At 42.8% G+C, this 22,490-nt stretch overlaps 1 protein-coding gene across 9 annotated transcripts in view; it reads left to right on the forward strand.

The window, feature by feature from the left end:
* Positions 1-22,490, forward strand: part of ptk2ab (protein tyrosine kinase 2ab) — an 84,348-nt gene that overhangs the window by 57,912 nt on the left and 3,946 nt on the right. For 6 of the 9 annotated variants that reach the window (XM_062992446.1, XM_062992445.1, XM_062992441.1 and 3 more), the window contains 7 exons: positions 4,655-4,766; positions 8,340-8,426; positions 9,586-9,723; positions 9,807-9,935; positions 15,815-15,877; positions 19,103-19,142; positions 20,974-21,077. In XM_062992446.1, coding sequence (XP_062848516.1) covers positions 4,655-4,766; positions 8,340-8,426; positions 9,586-9,723; positions 9,807-9,935; positions 15,815-15,877; positions 19,103-19,142; positions 20,974-21,077 — 673 coding nt within the window. Of the gene's footprint in view, positions 1-4,595; positions 4,767-7,955; positions 7,995-8,339; positions 8,427-9,585; positions 9,724-9,806; positions 9,936-15,814; positions 15,878-19,102; positions 19,143-20,973; positions 21,078-22,490 lie in introns of those variants that run through there. The other 3 variants (XM_062992450.1, XM_062992449.1, XM_062992447.1) reach the window with 3 other exon arrangements.

Here is a 22,490-nt window from a genome sequence, read left to right on the forward strand (position 1 = left end):
AGGTTGCTACTGGAATCCTCTTCCACTCCTCCATGATGACATCACGGAGCTGGTGGATGTTAGACACCTTGAACTCCTCCACCTTCCACTTGAGGATGCGCCACAGGTGCTCAATTGGGTTTAGTCCATCACCTTTACCTTCAGCTTCCTCAGCAAGGCAGTTGTCATCTTGGAGGTTGTGTTTGGGGTCGTTATCCTGTTGGAAAACTGCCATGAGGCCCAGTTTTCGAAGGGAGGGGATCATGCTCTGTTTCAGAATGTCACAGTACATGTTGGAATTCATGTTTCCCTCAATGAACCGCAGCTCCCCAGTGCCAGCAACACTCATGCAGCCCAAGACCATGATGCTACCACCACCATGCTTGACTGTAGGCAAGATACAGTTGTCTTGGTACTTCTCACCAGGGCGCCGCCACACATGCTGGACACCATCTGAGCCAAACAAGTTTATCTTGGTCTCGTCAGACCACAGGGCATTCCAGTAATCCATGTTCTTGGACTGCTTGTCTTCAGCAAACTGTTTGCGGGCTTTCTTGTGCGCCAGCTTCCTTCTGGGATGACGACCATGCAGACCGAGTTGATGCAGTGTGTGGCGTATGGTCTGAGCACTGACAGGCTGACCTCCCACGTCTTCAACCTCTGCAGCAATGCTGGCAGCACTCATGTGTCTATTTTTTAAAGCCAACCTCTGGATATGACGCCGAACACGTGGACTCAACTTCTTTGGTCGACCCTGGCGAAGCCTGTTCCGAGTGGAACCTGTCCTGGAAAACCGCTGTATGACCTTGGCCACCATGCTGTAGCTCAGTTTCAGGGTGTTAGCAATGTTCTTATAGCCCAGGCCATCTTTGTGGAGAGCAACAATTCTATTTCTCACATCCTCAGAGAGTTCTTTGCCATGAGGTGCCATGTTGAATATCCAGTGGCCAGTATGAGAGAATTGTACCCAAAACACCAAATTTAACAGCCCTGCTCCCCATTTACACCTTGGACCTTGACACATGACACCAGGGAGGGACAACGACACATTTGGGCACAATTTGGACATGTTCACTGTGGGGTGTACTCACTTATGTTGCCAGCTATTTAGACATTAATGGCTGTGTGTTGAGTTATTTTCAGAAGACAGTAAATCTACACTGCTATACAAGTTGTACACTGACTACTCTAAGTTATATCCAAGTTTCATGTCTATAGTGTTGTCCCATGAAAAGATATAATGAAATATTTGCAGAAATGTGAGGGGTGTACTCACTTTTGTGATACACTGTATGTATATATGATAAATAAAGGTGTTAGTCTACTTCCTCTAAGCTTCTAATAGAATAGTGTTGAATAGAAGCTAATCAGAAGTGTATGAGTAAAGTACCAGAGTAAATTATGACTGTCACTACCTCCTCTTCAGCCCTTTCTCAACCCCTGACTCAGTCTCTACCCGTCTTGGTTGCTTCCTGTCTGCAGCGGATCTTGTGGGCAGCAGATATTAGTAGACATTACTGTCAGGGCCACGCCTTTTCACCCTGTTCGTCTTATTGCTCATTACATCTGGATATCTCATATGGAAACCCACACACAGCTGTAAACATACAGTAAAGGCTTTCTTAGTGATGTAAGATTTTAATCCGTCACTTACGATATAACGGTAAAGCGAACCGTAAGCTCCACATTCCTGTTCGTGTGCGTACTCGCCGTCAGCGTCAATACGATGAGGAATGAGATTCTACACACGATGTAACGAATGCAGTAATATACGAATATACACCGATCAGCCATAACATTAAAACCACCTCCTTGTTTCTACACTCACTGTCCATTTTATCAGCTCCACTTACCATATAGAAGCACTTTGTAGTTCTACAATTACTGACTGTAGTCCATCTGTTTCTCTACATGCTTTGTTAGCCCACTTTCACCCTGTTCTTCGATGGTCAGGACCCCCACAGGACCACCACAGAGCAGGTATTATTTAGGTGGTGGATCATTCTCAGCACTGCAGTGACACTGACATGGTGGTGGTGTGTTAGTGTGTGTTGTGCTGGTATAAGATGGAGTTTTTAAACACCCTCACTGTCACTGCTGGACTGAGAATAGTCCACCAACCAAATATATCCAGCCAACAGCGCCCCGTGGGCAGCGTCCTGTGACCACGGATGAAGGTCTAGAAGATGACCGACTCAAACAGCAGCAATAGATGAGCGATCGTCTCTGACTTTACATCTACAAGGTGGACCGACTAGGTAGGAGAGTCTAATAGAGTGGACAGTGAGTGGACACGGTATTTAAAAACTCCAGGAGCGCTGCTGTGTCTGATCCGCTCATACCAGCACAACACACACTAACACACCACCACCATGTCAGTGTCAGTGCAGTGCTGAGAATCATCCACCACCTAAATAATACCTGCTCTGTGGTGGTAGAACAGGGTGAAAGGGGGCTAACAAAGCATGTAGAAAAACAGATGGACTACATTCAGTAATTGTAGAGCTACAAAGTGCTTCTATATGGTAAGTGGAGCTGATAAAATGGACAGTGAGTGTAGAAACAAGGAGGTGGTTTTAATGTTATGGCTGATCAGTGTATACTTCACTTAAAAAACTCTGATGAGCAAGTTAGTGGCAGATAGATTTTGAGGTGTTTCTGTGTTCTGTGAAAGTATGAAAGCTGGTATATTCGTGATGTCTGTGTCTAACACACAGCCGCTTCATGTCCAGCAGAACAGACCTAAACAGTTTAGTCAGATAGACGAGCTGAGTCTGTAAGTTTAGTTCACGAGAGCTTTATCCTACACTGTCTGAAGAATGCGGTCGCGAACCCAGCGGGTACGAGCACTGATGAGAAGGCGCAGGTAACGTTTTATTTGGAGAGGCGCTCTCCGGGAGTCTCTGTGTGAGGCGGACTCTGAGAATGATCTCGACAGGTGCTTTTTTTTTTTTTCAGTCCCTCACGTCCTTCATTCATTTGTTGGCAGCACATTTGCTGGGCATGTCAGGGTCAACAGAGGTCCAAAAATAGTGCTTAGAGCCGGGCTGTATGGCGAGAAATGCATTTTCTGAGCATTGGGACTTAAACGTCGGTGCTGGTAACGTCTCCTGTGTGTCTCCGCTCCACTAGTGTGCTGTACAGAGGGTAGCGGATCTAAACCAGGTACGGATCCTGTGTGTTGTAAATCGTCAGGATCGTTTTTTTCTTTCTTGATTATGGTACGTTTGTTGGGGTTTGCTGTTACGGGGTGGAAAATAGTTTGGTTTGATGTGTGAAGGTTCTGTAGCATTTATTATTGATGTAGTTCAGGAAAATGAGGAGTATCAGCTATATCAAGGGAATATCAAGTGTTATCGTCTTATTATTATATTACGTTTTTTATCTATTCATTTAGTGTCTGGTTTACCAGTCCATCACAGCACACACACACTCGCACATATTCACACTTAAAGCAATTTTGCTAGCTACAATTGGTCTGGCTGCCTGTCTTTGGACTGTGGGAGGAAATCGGAGCACCCAGAGGGAGGAAACACACACAGACACAGGGAGAACATGCAAAATCCAGCCAAAGAATCAAACCCAGGTCCTTCTTAGCCACCATTATGGCTGTGATATGAAATATATACAGTATTATATGTATATTTTTGGCATTTAGCAGACGCCTTTTATCCAAAGCGACTTACAGTAGTGTGACAGTATACAGTGGGGTTAAGGGCCTTGCTCAAGGGCCCAACAGTGGCAACCTGGCAGTGGTGAGTTGCTAGTCCAGTTTTAGTCCATAACTTATATATATTATACTTATTATATATATATATATACAGTAGAATAATAGTTATTTAGTTAAAATCTGCTAATACAATTCTGGATTTAGTCCATAACTAAAGAACTATTGTTATACACACCGATAAGGCGTAACATTATGACCACCTTCCTAATATTGTGTTGGTCCCCCTTTTGCTGCCATAACAGCCCTGACACCTTTCTATCAGAACCAGCATGAACTTCTTCAGCAGTTTGAGCTACAGTAGCTCGTCTGTTGGATCGGACCGCACGTGCATCAATGACTCTTGGCCGCCCATGACCATGTCGCCGGTTTACCACTGTTCCTTCCTCGGACCACTTTTGATAGATACTGACCACTGCAGACCGGGACACACCCCACAAGAGCTGCGGTTTTGGAGATGCTCTGACCCGGTCGTCTAGCCGTCACAATCTTTGTATTCCTGAAGTATTTGGTTTCCTGAATGTGATAACTTTCTCTAAATGTTACGTACATGGAACGTAATTGAGAGTGCAGATTTTGTCATATTAAATATATATATATATATCATTAGAAAAAAGATGCAGAACCATTAAAGTAAATAATTAAAATTCTAAACGTAAACGTTAACAGTTTTTCTTTTGTTACTTTCTTGAATTCCACACAATTAAGTGTAATATAAACGTCTCCTGCGTGACGTGGACCGTGTCATTCTTTCCTGGAACGTAGCTTAGACTTGCGCGTAAAGACACGCCCGGTCTGATACGCCCGGATTTAAATCCACAGAGCGAGACAGGAGTGTGTCGAGCGTGTTTGAGGTTCACTCACGCAGTGTGTGTGTGTGTGTGTTCAGGATTTAGTCGTGATGCTGTTCGCTCACCGTAACGCTTTCCTCCCTCACTGCGTCTGCAGCACCATCCTCGCCGAGGAGAAGGTGCAGCAGGAGGAGCGCAGCCGGATGGAGATAAGGAGGCAGATGAACGTGTCGTGGGATTCGGGCGGGTCGGACGAGGCGCCCCCCAAAGTAAGTACCTCGCGCCCGACACTTTCTTTCGTGTGAAGTGATTAAGGTTCAGATTTTATTTACACTGTGACTGTTGGCACAGTTGCGCCTCTCATCAGGAACCTTAACCAACTGTATTTTAAATCCCTTTTACCATCAATGTAAATGAGTGCCCTTACTGGTGGGCAGTTGTTCGTTGCCCAGTGGTATATTACTGATCAGAAGGTCATAGTTTGAAGCCCCACGATCACCACGCTGCCACTGTTTGGTGTGTTAAATGTGTGGAACTGTTGGTACAGTCGACTTTGGCAGTATTTTTATTTTATTTATGATTTTTGTCTGTTTATTGTGATTTTTTTGTGTAGAAAATTCTTTTTAAATGTCAGGCATGAGGACTGGTGGAGTTTGACAGCTGGTGATTGATGGGCCTGAGTGGTCACTACATCCTGCTGCCTATACTGTGTGTGTGTGTGTGTGTGTGTTTCCCCCCTGCTGGGTGATTTCATGACCATGAAGTCATTCTGTTTTCTGTCCTTCAGGTGTCCACGTCTGTCTGTCGCCATCACACCAGCATGCTAGTATTTTCCATTGCTCATGTGTACGTTAGCTGGAGCTTTTCTGCATATATGTTATCATGCTTCCCTAAATATCTCCTCATATGTGTGTGTGTGTGTGTGTGTGTCCTTTCCAATGTATGTTTCCGTACGTCTAGCCGTCTCGCAGACCCTCCTTGGAGCACAGCGTTAGCTTGGACTGTCTGTCCACCGCTCCCGCTTACCCTCCGCGGCAGCTTTTTGGCTCCCAGCTCTCCCTGTGCTTCCTCCGGCCCCCCGCTGACCCTCCACGGTTCCCGCTCCCACTGCCGCTGAACTCACAGGTTCCCGTGCTGCCCCCGCATGTGCCCAGGCTCGGCAGGAGACCCTGCGTACCCCCCACCCTGGCCACTCACTGTTACCCACCGCAGGCAGGTGTTACTGGGGCGGCAGGTTTTTACCAAACTAAGGGTGTAACGACTGAAATATAAACACTAAAAGACACACAGATGTGTAATGAAATTCAAATTTACGTCCAGAGCGACGTGCAGAAGAGCTTCCATAGTAAACATTACCTTACTCTAGTTTAAGTAAACAACAGTCCTGTATTTTTGTCATATATTTGAAGTTATTAACTGTGTCGTGCCTTGACGTTTTCACAAGCTGAAAAGCAGGCACACTTTATTTGCTTGCATATTTAATTCTAATAATTAATAGCATAATTAAACAATAATCTTAATAATTCTGATGATAATTCTAATCTACTTGATCATTCAGTGGAATGCATCATATAGGACTGGAATGGGAGAGAAGATTAAGGGTTTTAACAATTGCACTGACTCTGTATGCCCCCCAAAATAACCCCAAACAGGTGTGGCTGACATAAAAACACAGCTTGAGTCGTAACATCTCGACCTCGCAAGTTCGAATCTCGGCTCGCCTATACGGACAGTGATTGGCTCGTCTGGTCGGGTGAGAGCTGCAATTACGACCTCTGCTGGCTGATCGATGGCACTGCACAGAGATGGGGGATAATGGAGATCAGTGCATGACTCGCTGTACATGATACGGATCCCCATATGAAAAGAAGAGGTCTGCTTTTGCACACGTGTCGGAGGGGGTGTGTGTTAGTCACGGCTCTCTTCGGTCAGGAGTAGAAGTCTGCAGCAGTAGAGGAAGCGAAATGCGAATGGGTATTTGGATATGACTAAATTGGGATGCTTGACATACAACGATGTAAATATACGTCTCTATAATATTGCCTTCCAACACCCATACTGTGAGTCCACATTATGACTACGACTGTCTGAATAATAATAATAAATAATAATAATAACAATAATAATAATAATGATAATAATAATATTAAAATAATAATAACAATTAAATAATAAAAATAATAATAATAAAATAATAATAATAATAAAAATAATAATAATAATAATAATAATAAAAATAATAAAAATAAATAATAATCATAAAATAATAAAAATAATAATAACAATAATAATAATAATCATAAAATAAAAAAATAATAATAAAATATTAACAATAATATAATAATAAAAATAATAATAATAAATAAAAATAATAATAGTAATAAATAATAATATAATAATAATAATGATGATATAATAATAATAATTATTTCTAATGTTTTTAAATTACACATTTTTGCCTTGATTTTGTTCCTTATTTTCACCCAATGTGGACAGAATTAATTGTAACGTTCGCTCTGGCGACCTCTAATGGCTGTGTGGAACTCTCACTTAACATACACTGATGGTGGCATAACATTATGACCACCTTCCTAATATTATGTTGGTCCCCCTTTCACTGCCAAAACAGCCCTGACCCATCGAGGCATCGACTCCACTAGACCCCTGAAGGTGTGCTGTGTTATCTGGCACCAAGATGTCAGCAGCAGATCCTTTAACTCCTGTAAGTTGTGAGGTGGGGCCTCCATGGATCGGACTTGTTTGTCCAGCACGTCCCACAGATGCTCGATCGGATCGAGATCTGGAGAATTTGGAGGCAGAGTCGACACCTCAAACTCATAGTCGTGCTCCTCAAACCGCTCCTGAAGCATTTTTGCTTTGTGGCAGGGCGCATCATCCTGCTGAAAGGGTGAGCATGGTCTGCAACAATGCTTAGGTAGGTGGGACGTGTCAAAGTAACATCCACATGGATGGCAGGACACGAGGTTTCCCAGCAGAACATCGCCCAAAGCATCACTCAAAGCATAATTAGTATTATTCACTTCACCTGTCAGTGGTCATAATGTTATGCCTGGTCGGTGTATACTGTACTTCTCTTTGGGAATTGGGGAAACGTGATCAGTCAGACGTGAATGCGCCGGTACACAGTGCAGCTTGTGTGTCCATGAGTTTGTAAGTGTATTTATCGTTACACCCTTAAGAGTTTAAAGCTGCCACCTATTTATGGAACTTCTCGTCCTACAGTCGCATGTTTACAGCACTTGAACTCACTAATCCGCCTTTATGTGCATGAACTCATCGTAAATCTGTCTTCTACATACAGAATCGATCTGGACGTGATGTCTGTGATGTCTGCAGACCGCTGTTTAACTGCTCCGTTTGACTCTGTTTGACTTGATTTCTTTCCCTCTCTGTTCTTGTGTCTTTTCGGTTCTTTCTCTCTGCGTGCCTGTGCGGAGGGGTGGATACGGGACTCTCTTTATGAGGGGCTGTATAAGGTAGACATGACTTTAAACGCTCTGTTCATCCACAGTGACATCCCAAACCAATCAGAAGAGGACATGCTGCCTTCCCCGTGTAATGTACATCCCACCCCTTCCTTAACGAAATAACAACTCATACGGAGAGCATCTGGATGACTAACTGACCGCTCACTGACCGCCTGTTTTGGTTTTCGGACTCGGTAGCCCTGGACTACCCGTCCACACAAAATGGTTGTTGTTTTGTGTGTGCCTGGTTGATCTGATCTAACAGCACTCGCTTATCCAGACGTGTGCTGGTGTAGTCGTGTCGACATTTAGTGATCAAAACACGTGTGTGTGTGTGTGTGTGTGTGTGTGCAGCCTAGCAGACCTGGGTATCCCAGTCCTCGCTCCAGTGAAGCTTTTTTTACCAGTCCACAGCACATGGGTCAGCACAATCACTTTCAGGTACTGAAATCTACACACACACACATTTCATTTAAATCAGAGTTAAATCACGGTATAAATGATATACATTAGTAATGTGTGATGTATGTGGGCAGTAGTAACACATACCGTCTGTTACACACCCCACCAGTGACCACTTCTTTTCACCTGTTCGAGGCAAGGTCTCACAGAAAAACTCGCAGTACTGTATGTGATTGAAAACCTCTTGTGCAGTTGCCTTGACTGGCCAGCAGAGGTCGTAATTGCAGCATCTATAAGGAATCCCTGTTCGATCACTGTCCCTTTTCTTATGGACACACAGCCAACCATGTGTCCATGTAAGCACCCGGACTGTCCATAGCACAGCAAGTGAACATTTTATTCTCAAAGTTGCGTGAGGATTTTAGCCAGTTTGACGAGGGCCAGATCGTGATGGCTAGACGACCGGGTCGGAGCATCTCCAAAACTGCATCTCTTGTGGGGTGTGTCCCGGTCTGCAGTGGTCAGTATCTATCAAGAGTGGTCCGAGGAAGGAACAGTGGTAAACCGGCGACAGGGTCATGGGCGGCCAAGGCTCATTGATGCACGTGTGGGCCGATCCAACAGACGAGCTACTGTAGCTCAAACTGCTGAAGAAGTTCATGCTGGTCAGTCATGCCTAATCGGTGTATAAAAAACTATTATAACTATTAATTACAATTGCTACTCGATCACCTTTTCTCTTGAGCTTAGACATCAATGTTTCCAAAAGCATGAGGTTACCAGACCTTGGGGCTTTTAGAGGAATCCAAACTTGCAGAGGTTCTGCCAGGTGTGATGGTGCCGTCACATTTAAGGTCTTAAAAGACTTCAGAGACTTTTGAGGATGCAGTACTTGATGATAATGGTATGAGGAGTAGCTATTGTGCTGTAAAATGTAAGCACTAATAAAATTGACAGCAACATGGATGACAGTTTATGGGCACCAAGTAAGATTAGCTTGCCAACAATGATTCAGATGACCATGAATTCTTATAGTTAAATTGCACTAATTCAATGCCAACTTTAGTAAAGCTATCGTCACAGCAGAGTTGCCAACTGTACCACAATGACGACCACTTTGCCAAGAAGTGAAAACATCTAGTGACCAGGCTTTATAACAAAATGCATCCTCTTAAACATACATACTGTTGTTCTTTAGATGGGAGGCTACCCGGGTCCTCACGGCACGCCCCCCATGTACCCGTCACAGGGAGCCGGCATGGGGCTGGACCCGCACAACGGCTGGAACCAGCACAGAGCCGCATCTGAGCACGGCGTGTGGAGCCCCGGCATGGAGGTGAGAAAAGGGTCAAGTGCAGGAGAAGCTCCCTGTACAGTTTGAATGAGAGCTGATCAGATCGAACCGTGTGTGTGTGTCAGGATGGTGCGATGCTGAGGCCAGGGATTGGTCAGCCTCTTCCTCCACACATGATGGAGGAGCAGCTAATGCTACAGCAGCAGCAGATGGAGGAGGACCAGCGCTGGCTGGAGCAGGAGGAGCGTTTAATGGTAATCTACACTTCATCTTGTCTTATTCACCTCGTCTCTTCTACAGCTCGACCTTTCTGTGATCACTTTATTATACCAGGGATCTTCAAAAAGTTCCCGCACTTTTATATGTTGCTTATAAACGATGAGGGTGGAGGAGGAGGAGGAGGAGTGGGAATCGGTCGTGTCTGAGAGACTGAGAGACGCTTATAGCCCGGATTTAGCTCCATCTGATTTTTTGGACGCTCAGAGAAGCTTTAAGGGGAAGAAGATTTTCATGTGAGGATGATGTGAAAGCAGCGGCGCATCAGTGGCTACACACTAAACCAAAAACAGCCCAGTGAGACCCCAGCTTCCAAACAAGCTGGGATACCTGGGAAGAAAATTTTGTTGTACTGTACACGTGTATATTTATATATGACAAATAAAGCCGTTCGGTTCTAATTGAGTCATTTCCAATTCTCGATTGTGAATACGCTGATGCTTTCACAACCCCTGACATGTGTCTAATCTGTGGCCACCTCTTTTTACCTGGCAGTGCCACATTAAGCAGAGACAGTCTAGCCACTGGGAGGGGCGCTCCGGGTGGCGGTCCGGGTCCTTTCTGTGTGGAGTTTGCATGTTCTCCCCGTGTCTGCGTGGGTTTCCTCCGGGAGCTCCGGTTTCCTCCCACAGTCCAAAAACATGCAATCAGGTTAATTGGAGACACTGAATTGCCCTTTTGGTCAATGTGTGTGTGTGTGTCTGCCCTGCGATGGACTGGTGCCCCGTCCAGGGTGTCACTGTGTGCCTTGCGCCCATTGAAAAGCTGGGATAGGCTCCAGCACCTCCCAGCGACCCTGATTGGATAAACGGATAAGAAAGTGAGTAAGTGAGTGAGGTTGCGCCAGTAGTAAAAAAAAAATTGGTATGTGGATCAGATCTGCTATGGCGGCCCCTAAAAAATGAGCCACCTTAAACAGGTGCTAGAGCTCCATCTGTCAACTTCGTTCTACGGTTCGTTGTGCATAAATGTGCAAAAATAGCCGCTCAGGTGGCGTAAAATACGCCAGCACACCAGAGCTGGGATTTCGAATACATCTGGGCTGGGCGGCTACACGAACCACGATTGGCTGTTGTTCATCCAGGGAGGGAACCGGATAGGTACCTCATAACTGATGCAATTACGACCTCTGCTGGCTGACTGATCGAGGAATAATGCTGATCAGGGTGTGGCTCTCCGTACGCAAAGCTGATCCGCATATGAACTCGCCTCGCGCTGGTGAAAAGATGCCGTCGGCGTGCTGGAGGGGGCGTGTGTTGGTTCGCTCTCCTCGATCGGAGAGGGGGTCAGCACCAGTAGAGAGGTAATTAATAATTGGATGCGCTAAAAAGAGAAAAGTGCAAAAATAGGGCAAACCGTAGCCTAGTGGTTGAGGTACTGGACTAGTAATCAAATGGTCGCTGGTTCAAGCCTCACCACTGCCAGATTGCTGCTGTTGGACCCTTGAGCAAGGCCCCTAACCCTCAGTTGCTCAGACTGTATACTGTAACTGTACTGTAAGTCGCTTTGGATAAAGGCGTCTGCTAAATGCTGTAAATGTAAACGTAAAATAGCACGCTAGCCTAAACCGCTGTTTACTTTCAGGACGAAATGGATTTGTTTCTAAAGGGACGAACCATGACTTGCTGTTCCCTGTAATTGTCATTCTTCTGCACTTTATTGTAGTCCAGTCGTACGCTGACGTCCCGTTTGCAAACCACCGCTGTCCAGACCCACAGATTTAGGATCTTTACACATTTTTACACTCTCTCGTATCGTTTTTATCCTTTACGGTCGTATTTGAAGTCGGTTAGCAGAGAAAGAGCTTTTTTTTTACTTGTGAAACGTACTAGTTGCTCCGTAGGACGATGTAGAGAAAGTGAGAGTGGGCAGTAGGAGGACCGGTCAGGCATGTGTGTGTGTGTGTGTGTGTGTGAAACACAGTGAGCAGGATGTGGTGTGATCCCGGAGTTATTTTTACTCTGCTGTCATTATCTTCAGCCTGTCTCACAGATCGACTCGTTCTGCTTCCCGTGGTGAACTAAAAGCAGCTCTGAAAGAAGTCTAACATTAACAGCTTTAAAATTCTTTTGTAGTTCTACAATTACTGACTGTAGTCCATCTGTTTCTCTGCATACTTTTTAAACCTGCTTTCACCCTGTTCTTCAATGGTCAGGACCACCACAGGACCCCCACAGAGCAGGTATTATTTAGGTGGTGGATGATTCTCAGCACTGCAGTGACACTGACATGGTGCTGGTGTGTTAGTGTGTGTTGTGCTGGTATGAGTGGATCAGACACAGCAGCGCTGCTGGAGTATTAAATACCGTGTCCACTCACTGTCCACTCTATTAGACACTCCTACCTAGTCGGTCCACCTTGTAGATGTAAAGTCAGAGACGATCGCTCATCTATTGCTGCTGTTTGAGTCGGTCATCTTCTAGACCTTCATCAGTGGTCACAGGGCGCTGCCCACGGGGCGCTGTTGGCTGGATATTTTGGGTTGGTGGACTATTCTCAGTCCAGCAGTGACAGTGAGGTGTTTAAAAACTCCATCAGCGCTGTGGTGGTCCTGTGGGGGTCCTGACCATTGAAGAACAGCATGAAAGGGGGTAACAAAGCATGCAGAGAAACAGATGGACTACAGTCAGTAATTGTAGAACTACAAAGTGCTTCTATATGGTAAGTGGAGCTGATAAAATGGACAGTGAGTGTAGAAACAAGGAGGTGGTTTTAATGTTATGGCTGATCGTAAAATTATAAACATTTAGAATGTTCACGATCTATAATCTGGGGCAAATGGAACGCTTTTATTTGTCATATACTATGTATCATTTAATCCCAGCTTGTTTGCTTAAGGGTCCAACAGTGGCTGCATGAAAGAGCCCAGCATGAAGTTCCACAAAAGTGCTAAACATGCACATATGATCAACAGTAAAATAAACAATGCAAATAAATCAGTAAATACGTCACGTACAACCTGTAAATAAATAAATACATTTAAATTGGTGTACTGAACTACTGGGGAGTTTCTTCACATCGTATTCCTCACATACCTCACAGAAACATTGCTTTCACTTTCCTAACAAGTTCTAACTTCAGCAATACCTAGATGAACCCCATTCGCTTGGCATTTCTTTGTCTTTTGAAGCCGTAACTAAGCCCTAGTACTTGCAAAGTGAAGCGTAAAACACAGAGAAAAAGGCGAGAACAAAGCGAGTAACCCGGCAAAACAAAGCCTGTCACTCATGTAAACAGAGAGACGTGAACCGGCTAGCAGACGATTACTGAACTACTGGTCTCTGTGGAATTTGGAACAATCGGACCGGGCATTAGGTTTTTCAGATTTTGTCCGTTAAATCTAAAATCCGTTAAATAGAGGTCCTTTAAATCGAGGTTCTGCTGTATATGCCTCTAACTTTGTGGAAACAGTTTGGGAAGGACTGGTTTCTTTCCTCTGTGCCATTGTGCCGAAACGAGGTCCATAAGGACGTGGTTTGACATGTTTTATGTGGAGAAACTCCAGTGTTCCACACAGAGCCCAAACCTCAACCCCAATGAACCCAGTAATGATGAATTGCGAGCCAGCACATCTTGTGCAACATTAGTGCCTGACCTTTTTGGGAGAGTCACAGAATCACAGGATTAGATCTCTAACTGGCTTTGAATGCGTTTTTCAGTTTGTTTTGTGGAAAGATTCTGCAATAATGATGAGCCATCAGCAAATTGTGTTGGACAGGTAGTCACTGTCAGAACGCATTTACATTTACAGCATTTACCCAAATTGAAAAGCTGGGATAGGCTCCATCACTAACCCCCTTACTACAGTATTTTAGCTCTCCATTTCAAGCCATTGTGCGTTGGGTTGTGTTTGGGTGAGTGTATCATACACACACACACACACACACACACACACGGCGTGTACGTTACAGGTGCAGAGTTTGGAAATTCCTGAGTAATGATGGGGTTGTGTTAGCACTGAGGCGTGAAGCAGCTCGACTCCCCCTGACCCACCACTGATGAAAGTTCAATTACTGAGGCCGGGAGGATTTTTTATAGTTACATACACGCCAAAAAATATTAAGCCTTAGAAAGGGCCAGACACTAATACTGATGTGGTTAAATTTTACATTATTATTATTATTATTATAATTATTATTAGATAAAACTAATACTATTAGTTTAGTAGTTTAGTTTAGTTAAAACGAATACTAATATGTTATTAGTTAAGTTAGTGTAGTTTAGTTAAAACTAATACTAATAGTAGTAGTTAAGTTAGTTTAGTGTAGTTTGGTTAAAACTAATACTTATAGTTTAGTAGTTTAGTTAGTTTAGTTCAACTAATACTAATAGTTTAGTTAGTTTAGTTAAACTAATACTAGTAGTTTAATGTAGTTTAGTTAACATTAATTATATTAATTTAGTAGTAAAGTTAGTTGTGTAGTTTAGTTAAAACCAATACTAATACTTTAGTAATTTAGTTAGATTAGTGTAGTTTTGTTAAAACTAATATTAATAGTTTAGTCATTTAGTTTAGTTAGACTAATACTAATAGTTTAGTCATGTAGTTAGTTTAGTTAAAACCAACACTAATAGTTTAGTAGTTTAGTGTAGTTTAGTTAAACCTAATACTAATAGTTTAGTAATTTAGTTAAAACTAATTCTAATAGTTTAGTAGTTTATTTAGTTTAGTGTAGTTTAGTTAAAACAAATACTAAGAGTTTAATAGTTTAGTTAGTTTAGTTAAAACCAACACTAATAGTTTAGTGTAGTTTAGTTTAACCTAATACTAATAGTTTAGTAGTTTAGTTAAAACTATTTCTAATAGTTTAGTAGTTTATTTAGTTTAGTTAAAACAAATACTAAAACTAATAGTAATAGTTTAGTTAGTTTAGTCAAAACTAATACTAATAGTTTAGTAGTTTAGTGTAGGTTAGTTTAAACTAATACTGATGAAAGTTAAATTGCCGAGGCCAGACAATATTACATTTTCAGCATTTAGCAGATGCCTTTATCCACAGCGACTTACATTACAGTTACAGTATACAGCCTGAGCAATTTAGAGTTAAGGGCCTTGCTGAAGGGCCCATTAGCAGCAACCTAGCAGTGGTGGGGTTTGAACCAGCGACCTTACGATTACTAAGCCCACTTAACCACTAGGCTACGGCTTATTAAGCTTAAAAAAGAATCAGACACTAATACTAACGTGGTTAAAGAGAAGATAAAGAAAATGTAAAGAAATGTAGATGGACGTTTAGAGGAAGGGTGAGAAACAAGGCAGGGCTGTAGAGTAAGAAAGGTGAGAGGAGGAGGAGGAGGAGGAAGATGTGGCGTAGCTAAGTCCAGGCTCGTTCAGTGGGAGTGACTCAGTGTGAGTGCATGCATGCCTCACCACAGGAGCTTCCTCTCAGCACTCGCTTCCTCCGCCAATGGACTTTAATGCTGCACATTTCTCAGGACGTTCAGCTCACCAGTACGGAATACACAGCGAGAGAGCGTAGGATGCAGGTGTTCCTGTCCTGCTTTGGGAAACTGGTAGGGTGACGTTCTCAATCCTCGCTGGTTGTGTGGTGTGTTGACTAGTTTTGTGGCTTTAGCGATGATGTGCTGAGATATTTCTGGATTAGAAGTAGTCTGGGTGGGATTGAACTGATCTCGAGCAGTTTAGAACGCTTTTTAGAGGTTCTGTATCTGAGTGTAAATGATATCGATGCCGGCTGATGCTTTTGGCGTTGACACCAAAAAAACCCGATTGTTTTTACTTTCTGCTGTGCTCAGTGTTAGTCGTACTATTTTTAGTACAATGTAGTGACCATAAATAAGCAGAAAGACCTTAAACTTACTGAAATTGTGTTTTTTTTTGGCTGGTCTTTCCCAGAAAACAGACTCGAGGAATTCCAGAGGCAGTATCGAGCGGGAGGACTGCAGTCTACAGGGACCAGTAAGTTTTTTTGTTGTTGTTTGTTTTCCAGGATCAGCTTATACCAGGCAACAAGCGTTTTCTCCTTTCCATCATCAAACTTCTCCTTCTAACTTACTTCTTATGTCTCCTTAAATTAAGGAAATGTTTGCTATGGAAGCACTTGTGTAAGTCGCTCTGGATATGTTCTTGCAGAGGTGCATCGTTAATATTAGAGGCGTGGTGATACACGTTTCTTATAATTATATGTATTATAATTTTTGCACCACAGTATTAGAGATCTAAGGTGGTCGGAGGGGGCGTGTGATCGTTTCAGCTCTGCTCAGCCAGCACTGATTGTTGGAAATGATTCGAATCAGAATCTTTAATATTCGCCAAGTACCAGATGTACAAGGCATTTCTCTTGGATCAGCCATAACATTAAAACCACCTCCTTGTTTCTACACTCACTGTCCATTTTATCAGCTCCACTTACCATATAAATTCTACAGTTACTGACTGTAGTTCATCTGTTTCTCTACATGCTCTTTCACCCTGTTCTTCAATGGTCAGGACCCCCACAGGACCCCCTCAGAGCAGGTATTATTTAGGTGGTGGATCATTCTCAGCACTGCAGTGACACTGACATGGTGGTGGTGTGTTAGTGTGTGTTGTGCTGGTATGAGTGGATCAGACACGGCAGCGCTGCTGGAGTTTTTAAATACCGTGTCCACTCACTGTCCACTCTATTAGACACTCCTACCTGGTCGGTCCACCTTGTAGATGTAAAGTCAGAGACGATCGCTCATCTACTGCTGCTGTTTGAGTCGGTCATCTTCTAGACCTTCATCAGTGGTCACAGGACGCTGTCGGCTGGATATTCTCGGTTGGTGGATGATTCTCAGTCCAGCAGTGACAGTGAGGTGTTTAAAAACTCCAGCAGCGCTGCTGTGTCTGATCCACTCATACCAGCACAACACACACTAACACACCACCACCATGTCAGTGTCACTGCAGTGCTGAATGATCTACCAACCACCTAAATAATACCTGCTCTGTGGTGGTCCTGTGAGGGTCCTGACCATTGAAGAACAGCATGAAAGGGGGTAACAAAGCATGTAGAGAAACAGATGGACTACAGTCAGTAATTGTAGAACTACAAAGTGCTTCTATATGGTGAGTGGAGCTGATAAAATGGACAGTGAGTGTAGAAACAAGGAGGTGGTTTTAATGTTATGCATGATCAGTGTACTTACATTTAAACATTATAAAGTGCTGAGATGATTATTATTAAAAGTAAACAATGAAGATTGTGCTTATGGTCATACTGAATGCAAACCATTCAGTGACCCTCTCTGCTGTGTCATCCTGGAAGAGACCACCTCTATCAGGATAATAACGATTTATCTTACTGATTAAATCACGAGTCCTATCTTTAAGTTGATTGATGAACGTGATCAGTTGCTCTCTGGTTATTGATAAACCATTATTGGAATAATCTGTAATAAAAACAAGAAAGGCAAAGTGGAACTTGTCTTTTATTGCAACATCGCATAAAGTCATTTGTAAGTGTTTTTGCCAAATGAGCTTCAAAAGGAAGTGTTTAAACTAGTCAGTTTTTACTCAGAGTGTGTGTGTGTGTGTGTGTGCACGCTCGGACATGCTTCATCCTGAACTGTGCTTAGCTTTACAGCATTAAGCTTGAAATTGTATTTGTATGTATTGTTTGCGTTCACGATCATGTGATCATAATGATTTATGTGAAAAAACTAGCCCACCAGTATTGAGATCCAGGTTCGAGTCTCAGCGGTGCTATCGGCCGACCAGGCGTCTGTACGGATATAATTGATTTGGTTTGATCATTCCACAAACTTTCCATGTTTTCATACCCCCGTCTCTACTCTTCTGAAACGTGTTGCAGGCATCAAATTAGAAATTTGCACATATTACAAACGTCAATAAAGTCGATAAACTAAAACATTAGTTCAAAAAATAAATCTTAGCGCCCAGGTGGCGCAGCGGGAAATTCCGCTGTGTAAGGACCCTGATTAGCAGATAGAGACGCCTGTGCAGAGTGCATGGGTGAAAAAGGGTTCCGCTAAGTGCTGCGCACGGGTCGGAGGAGGCGTGAGCAGCAATATACCCACCTCGACTGCAATCAGGGATCCACCAGCAGCGGCAGACAGACTGACTACACTAAATTGGAAGAAAAATGGGAGAAAATGATAAAATAGATAAAATAAATATTTGTTTGTTCTGGGTTTTGAATGAAGTACCTGTAAAAGACTTTCTTTGTTGTTAATCCCAGTGCAGGATTCTCATCTTATTATCCTCAATATTAACCAAATCCTTCTTCTCTGAGCTTAAATCAAATCAAAAGATCAAAAGACTAAATAAAATTTCCAGCCCTCCATCCCCCAACAATCCCTGTACTTCCAAAATAAAGGTTGTAAATGTGTTGTAGTGCAGGAAGCTTTTAATGTAAACCAATCATTTTTAAAAATACAGTCCATACATGATGAATGATATGGAATTATGTTCATCAATAAATAAGTTTCAGTTTGATCTTTGTTAATTTCTAACTAGCTAAAATTGTTTGGGTCCTAACAGTCAAGGTTAAAGTATAAAAGCATGTTGTATTATTTCTGCTATAACAAAATCAGTTTGATAGATCTTACAGACATTTACATTTTGTGCATTTAGCAGACGCCTTTATCCAAAGCGCCTTACATTACAGTATACAGTTTGAGCAATTGAGGTTATGGGCCTTGCAGTGGTGGGGCTTGAACCAGCGACCTTCTGATTACTAGTCCAGTACTAAGGCAGCCACGCACTGGCATTAACGATCAACCGCTCCTTGGTCAGGGCAGCAGCAGCAACGAGGTGTCCCTGCTTGATCACTGTCTGTCCCCCTTATGTATCCATGTAGGTACCCGGCTGGTTGATAGCACAGCAGAGGTTCAAACTCGGATCTCAGAGGTGATAGACCACGGTGACACCCTAGAGCCTATATTACACCTTTAATAATACATTAGAAAATCGATTGTTGCCACATTAAGCACATATTTGAAGCTCTTAATATCTAACTAGATCATCCTTTCCTTTATTTTCTTCTATGGTGAGTGTGTGTGTGTGTTTGTGTTTATATGTGTTGGCATGCCAGGCAACACGGTAACTTCACACCCAGACCACAAAACAGGCAGCAGCTGAGATGTTACGAGTCTTTTTTGCTCGAGTGACTGATTGTGTTTTTGTTTGTGTTTGCAGACAGGAAACCAGCACATTTACCAGCCGGTGGGAAAAGCAGGTACAGCTCCAGCTCCGTATGCATGATAGCTCATAGCACAAGTGATAGCTTTACTTTTATTACCTTTATTTTATTATACAGTCCGTACCCTCTCTATGAGACCCTCACTTCCCGTGTGAGACCCTCACTATTATGGAGCGTGGAGACTCACCGGGCCTTGGCGTGGGTGCCAATGAACGGTGGACTCTGTCCACCAGTGGGCATTTATCCATGGAAACGATTCACCTTCTGGAATTCCCACAATTCGGACATTCTGGCGGCGCGATCTAGCTTCTAAGTCCTCACATTTATCATCCAGTTTGACGAGTTCTTTAGTCAGAAATTCGACTTTGTTCTGTAGCGCTGCCGTCTCATCGGTTCATGCAGACAGAGAATGTTCAGTGTCCGAAACCGTGCTTTTCACACTGGCCAGCTCAGACCTCAGCGATGCAAAGTCCCTTGTTAGCTCTGAGCGACTGTGTTGAACTCGTCGATTTGTTTAATTTTGGAGGCATTGCAGTGTAAGCAATAAACACAACTGGGTCATTCCTACAATTCGGGGCCTTTTGTGTCCCCAGTACTGATCACTGTATTTATTAAGTACATTTTAAACAATACAATTTCTAAACATCTTCCTGAAATAATAAACACTTTCAAATACTAAACACAATGTTTTACCCCCCCAAAATAAAATGACTGTATACATTTACACTGTTTTTATCTCTTAGATAGCAGAGGTTTTCCCATGATCCCCAGTGCTGTACATTCTGATTTAGTGATGATATATGAGGTTTAATCGTGAAAATATCTCAGTCTTTCAATACTGTTTAAAAGTTTTGATTAAGTTCCTCTAAACCCTGGATTTATTTTCATTATAAGTTTGATGTTATTGCTGATTATGAGGGTTTTTCACACACCCCTCAGGTTACCGTCCACCCTGTTATCTCTTACTACTGTCTCTTATAAAATAAAGAGCTGTTTTACATCCTAACATCATTTTCTGGAGCTCACATGATCTTTTTGGTGGTAAAACAACTGTGGAGGATGAGCGGCTTATTAAACTCCTCGTTTTAATGTTGTTTTACCACATTTTATCCTAAAAGTCTTATACGGTCAATCATAACATGTCCACCCTGTTACGGGATATATGAGGAAAAGCAAAACGATTTGATCATTTTAAAAATTATCACACTAAAAAGCAGAGAATTCTTTGTCTGATTTCACTTTTATGGCTTTTTAATGGCTAATTTTATGTCAGAATGTCCACCCTGTCACGGTCCACCCTGTTACGACCTAATACGTAACAGGCTGGACGTCACAGTGTATATGAGATGTGTAATTTAGCTTGACCAATATTAGTGTGGGAAAGTATAACACGTCCTTTTTATAATAAAACATGAAAAACAAATTAAACAGTGTTTCATTTTCAAAATGTTTCAAGGAATGACCCAACTAAGATAAACTAAGTAAAATTGACACTGATACCTAAATAAAAACAAATAAAAATGTATTAATACAATAAAATACCACTTTTCCTTACGGGCACCACCAAACACACGTCTACTCCATGCTGCGTCAAACCAGAAGTCCCCGAGACCCTCACTTCACGTGTGAGACCCTCACACTCCAGTTACCCTTAGTTACCCTTCCTTCCACTAATAAAAGCAAAAAAAAAACAACAATTAAAACTACAATATAAAACCTATTTTGCCCTTAAATGTCACACAGGAATGTTAAAACCCAAATAAATAAATACTTCCACTGGAAGAGACACACTACCTCCAATACCCTCATTCATGATACACTGCGGACCACCGTCAGTAACCTGCTGAATCTTCCCGTCTCCCCTCAGATCATGCTGTCCCTCCTAAAAAACCTCCTCGTCCCGGAGCCTCCGGCCATGCAGGCAGCGCGGCCGGCCCCACCACCGCAGACGGCTACAACGACGGGGTGAAGGTAGAGACACCCTCAGCACACGTACACGGTCCAGCCGGAGAGCTGTTTTCATTCAGGGAGTCACTGCTGTCTTTGTTCCTGCTCACCGCCGCTGTTATAACATCCACATAAAGTTTCTCACTGGTTCTGTTGTTTACAAAACGGCAACCAGTGACTCACGACAGAACCGGATCAGAGCGCAAAACCAGAGGGCCACGATTGTGCCAAACCTCTGATTATGAAAATCCCATCACAATACACACACACAATGGGATTTTAAAACGAGTATTATCTTTTATTTTTATATTTATTACTATCAAGCTAAAATTGGGTTCTAATAGAAGCACTTTGTAGTTATACAATTACTGACTGTAGTCCATCTGTTTTTCTACATGCTTTGTTATCCCCTTTCATGCTGTTCTTCAATGGTCAGGACCCCCACAGGACCACCACAGAGCAGGTATTATTTAGGTGGTGGATCATTCTCAGCACTGCAGTGACACTGGTGGGGGTGTGTTAGTGTGTGTTGTGCTGGTATGTTGTGCTGGTATGAGTGGGCAGCGTCCTGTGACCACTGATGAAGGTCTAGAAGATGACCGACTCAAACAGCAGCAATAGATGAGCGATCGTCTCTGACTTTATTATTTAAAACCTCCAGCAGCGCTGCTGTGTCTGATTCACTCATACCAGCACAACACACACTAACACACCACCACCATGTCAGTGTCACTGCAGTGCTGAGAATCATCCACCACCTAAATAATACCTGCTCTGTGCTTGTCCTGTGGGGGTCCTGACCATTGAAGAACAGGGTAAAAGCAGGTTAAAAAAAGTATGTAGAGAAACAGATGGACTACAGTCAGTAATTGTGGAACTACAAAGTGCTTCTATATGGTAAGTGGACAGTGAGTGTAGAAACAAGGAGGTGGTTTTAATGTTACGGCTGATCGGTGTGTGTGTGTGTGTATATATATATATATAATCCAATCACAATATACACACAAACACCAAAATATACATGTAATATATTCTATTATATTATTTAAAATAAATGTTACAATAAGATTTAAAACAAGGAAAAATGAAAATGCTCTTTGAAAGTCGTTTTGTGTGAGAAATACTGAATACTACTTAAAATGTGCCAGTCTTGGTAATTGGTATCGGAACCGTCTGCATCTCTGTCTCATCTCTCTCTTTTATTAGCATGTAAGGAAATGAAGCATGTGTATGAATCACTTGTACATTAATCTCTCTGTTTTTCTCTGTTTCTGCTCCCTGCACTTGTTCTCTGCTTCAATGTTTTGCTTCCTTTAGCCCTGGAGGGTAAGAACACTGTGTGGACTCGCTGTATCTGTATCTGTACCCACACGTCTGTCAACTTTCAGTACAAACACTAATGATTGTGCCAATCTTTGACTTCATTGATGTACTAGT

The sequence above is a fragment of the Trichomycterus rosablanca genome, chromosome 3, assembly GCF_030014385.1.
Source record: "Trichomycterus rosablanca isolate fTriRos1 chromosome 3, fTriRos1.hap1, whole genome shotgun sequence".
NCBI classification, from domain to species: Eukaryota; Metazoa; Chordata; class Actinopteri; order Siluriformes; family Trichomycteridae; genus Trichomycterus; species Trichomycterus rosablanca.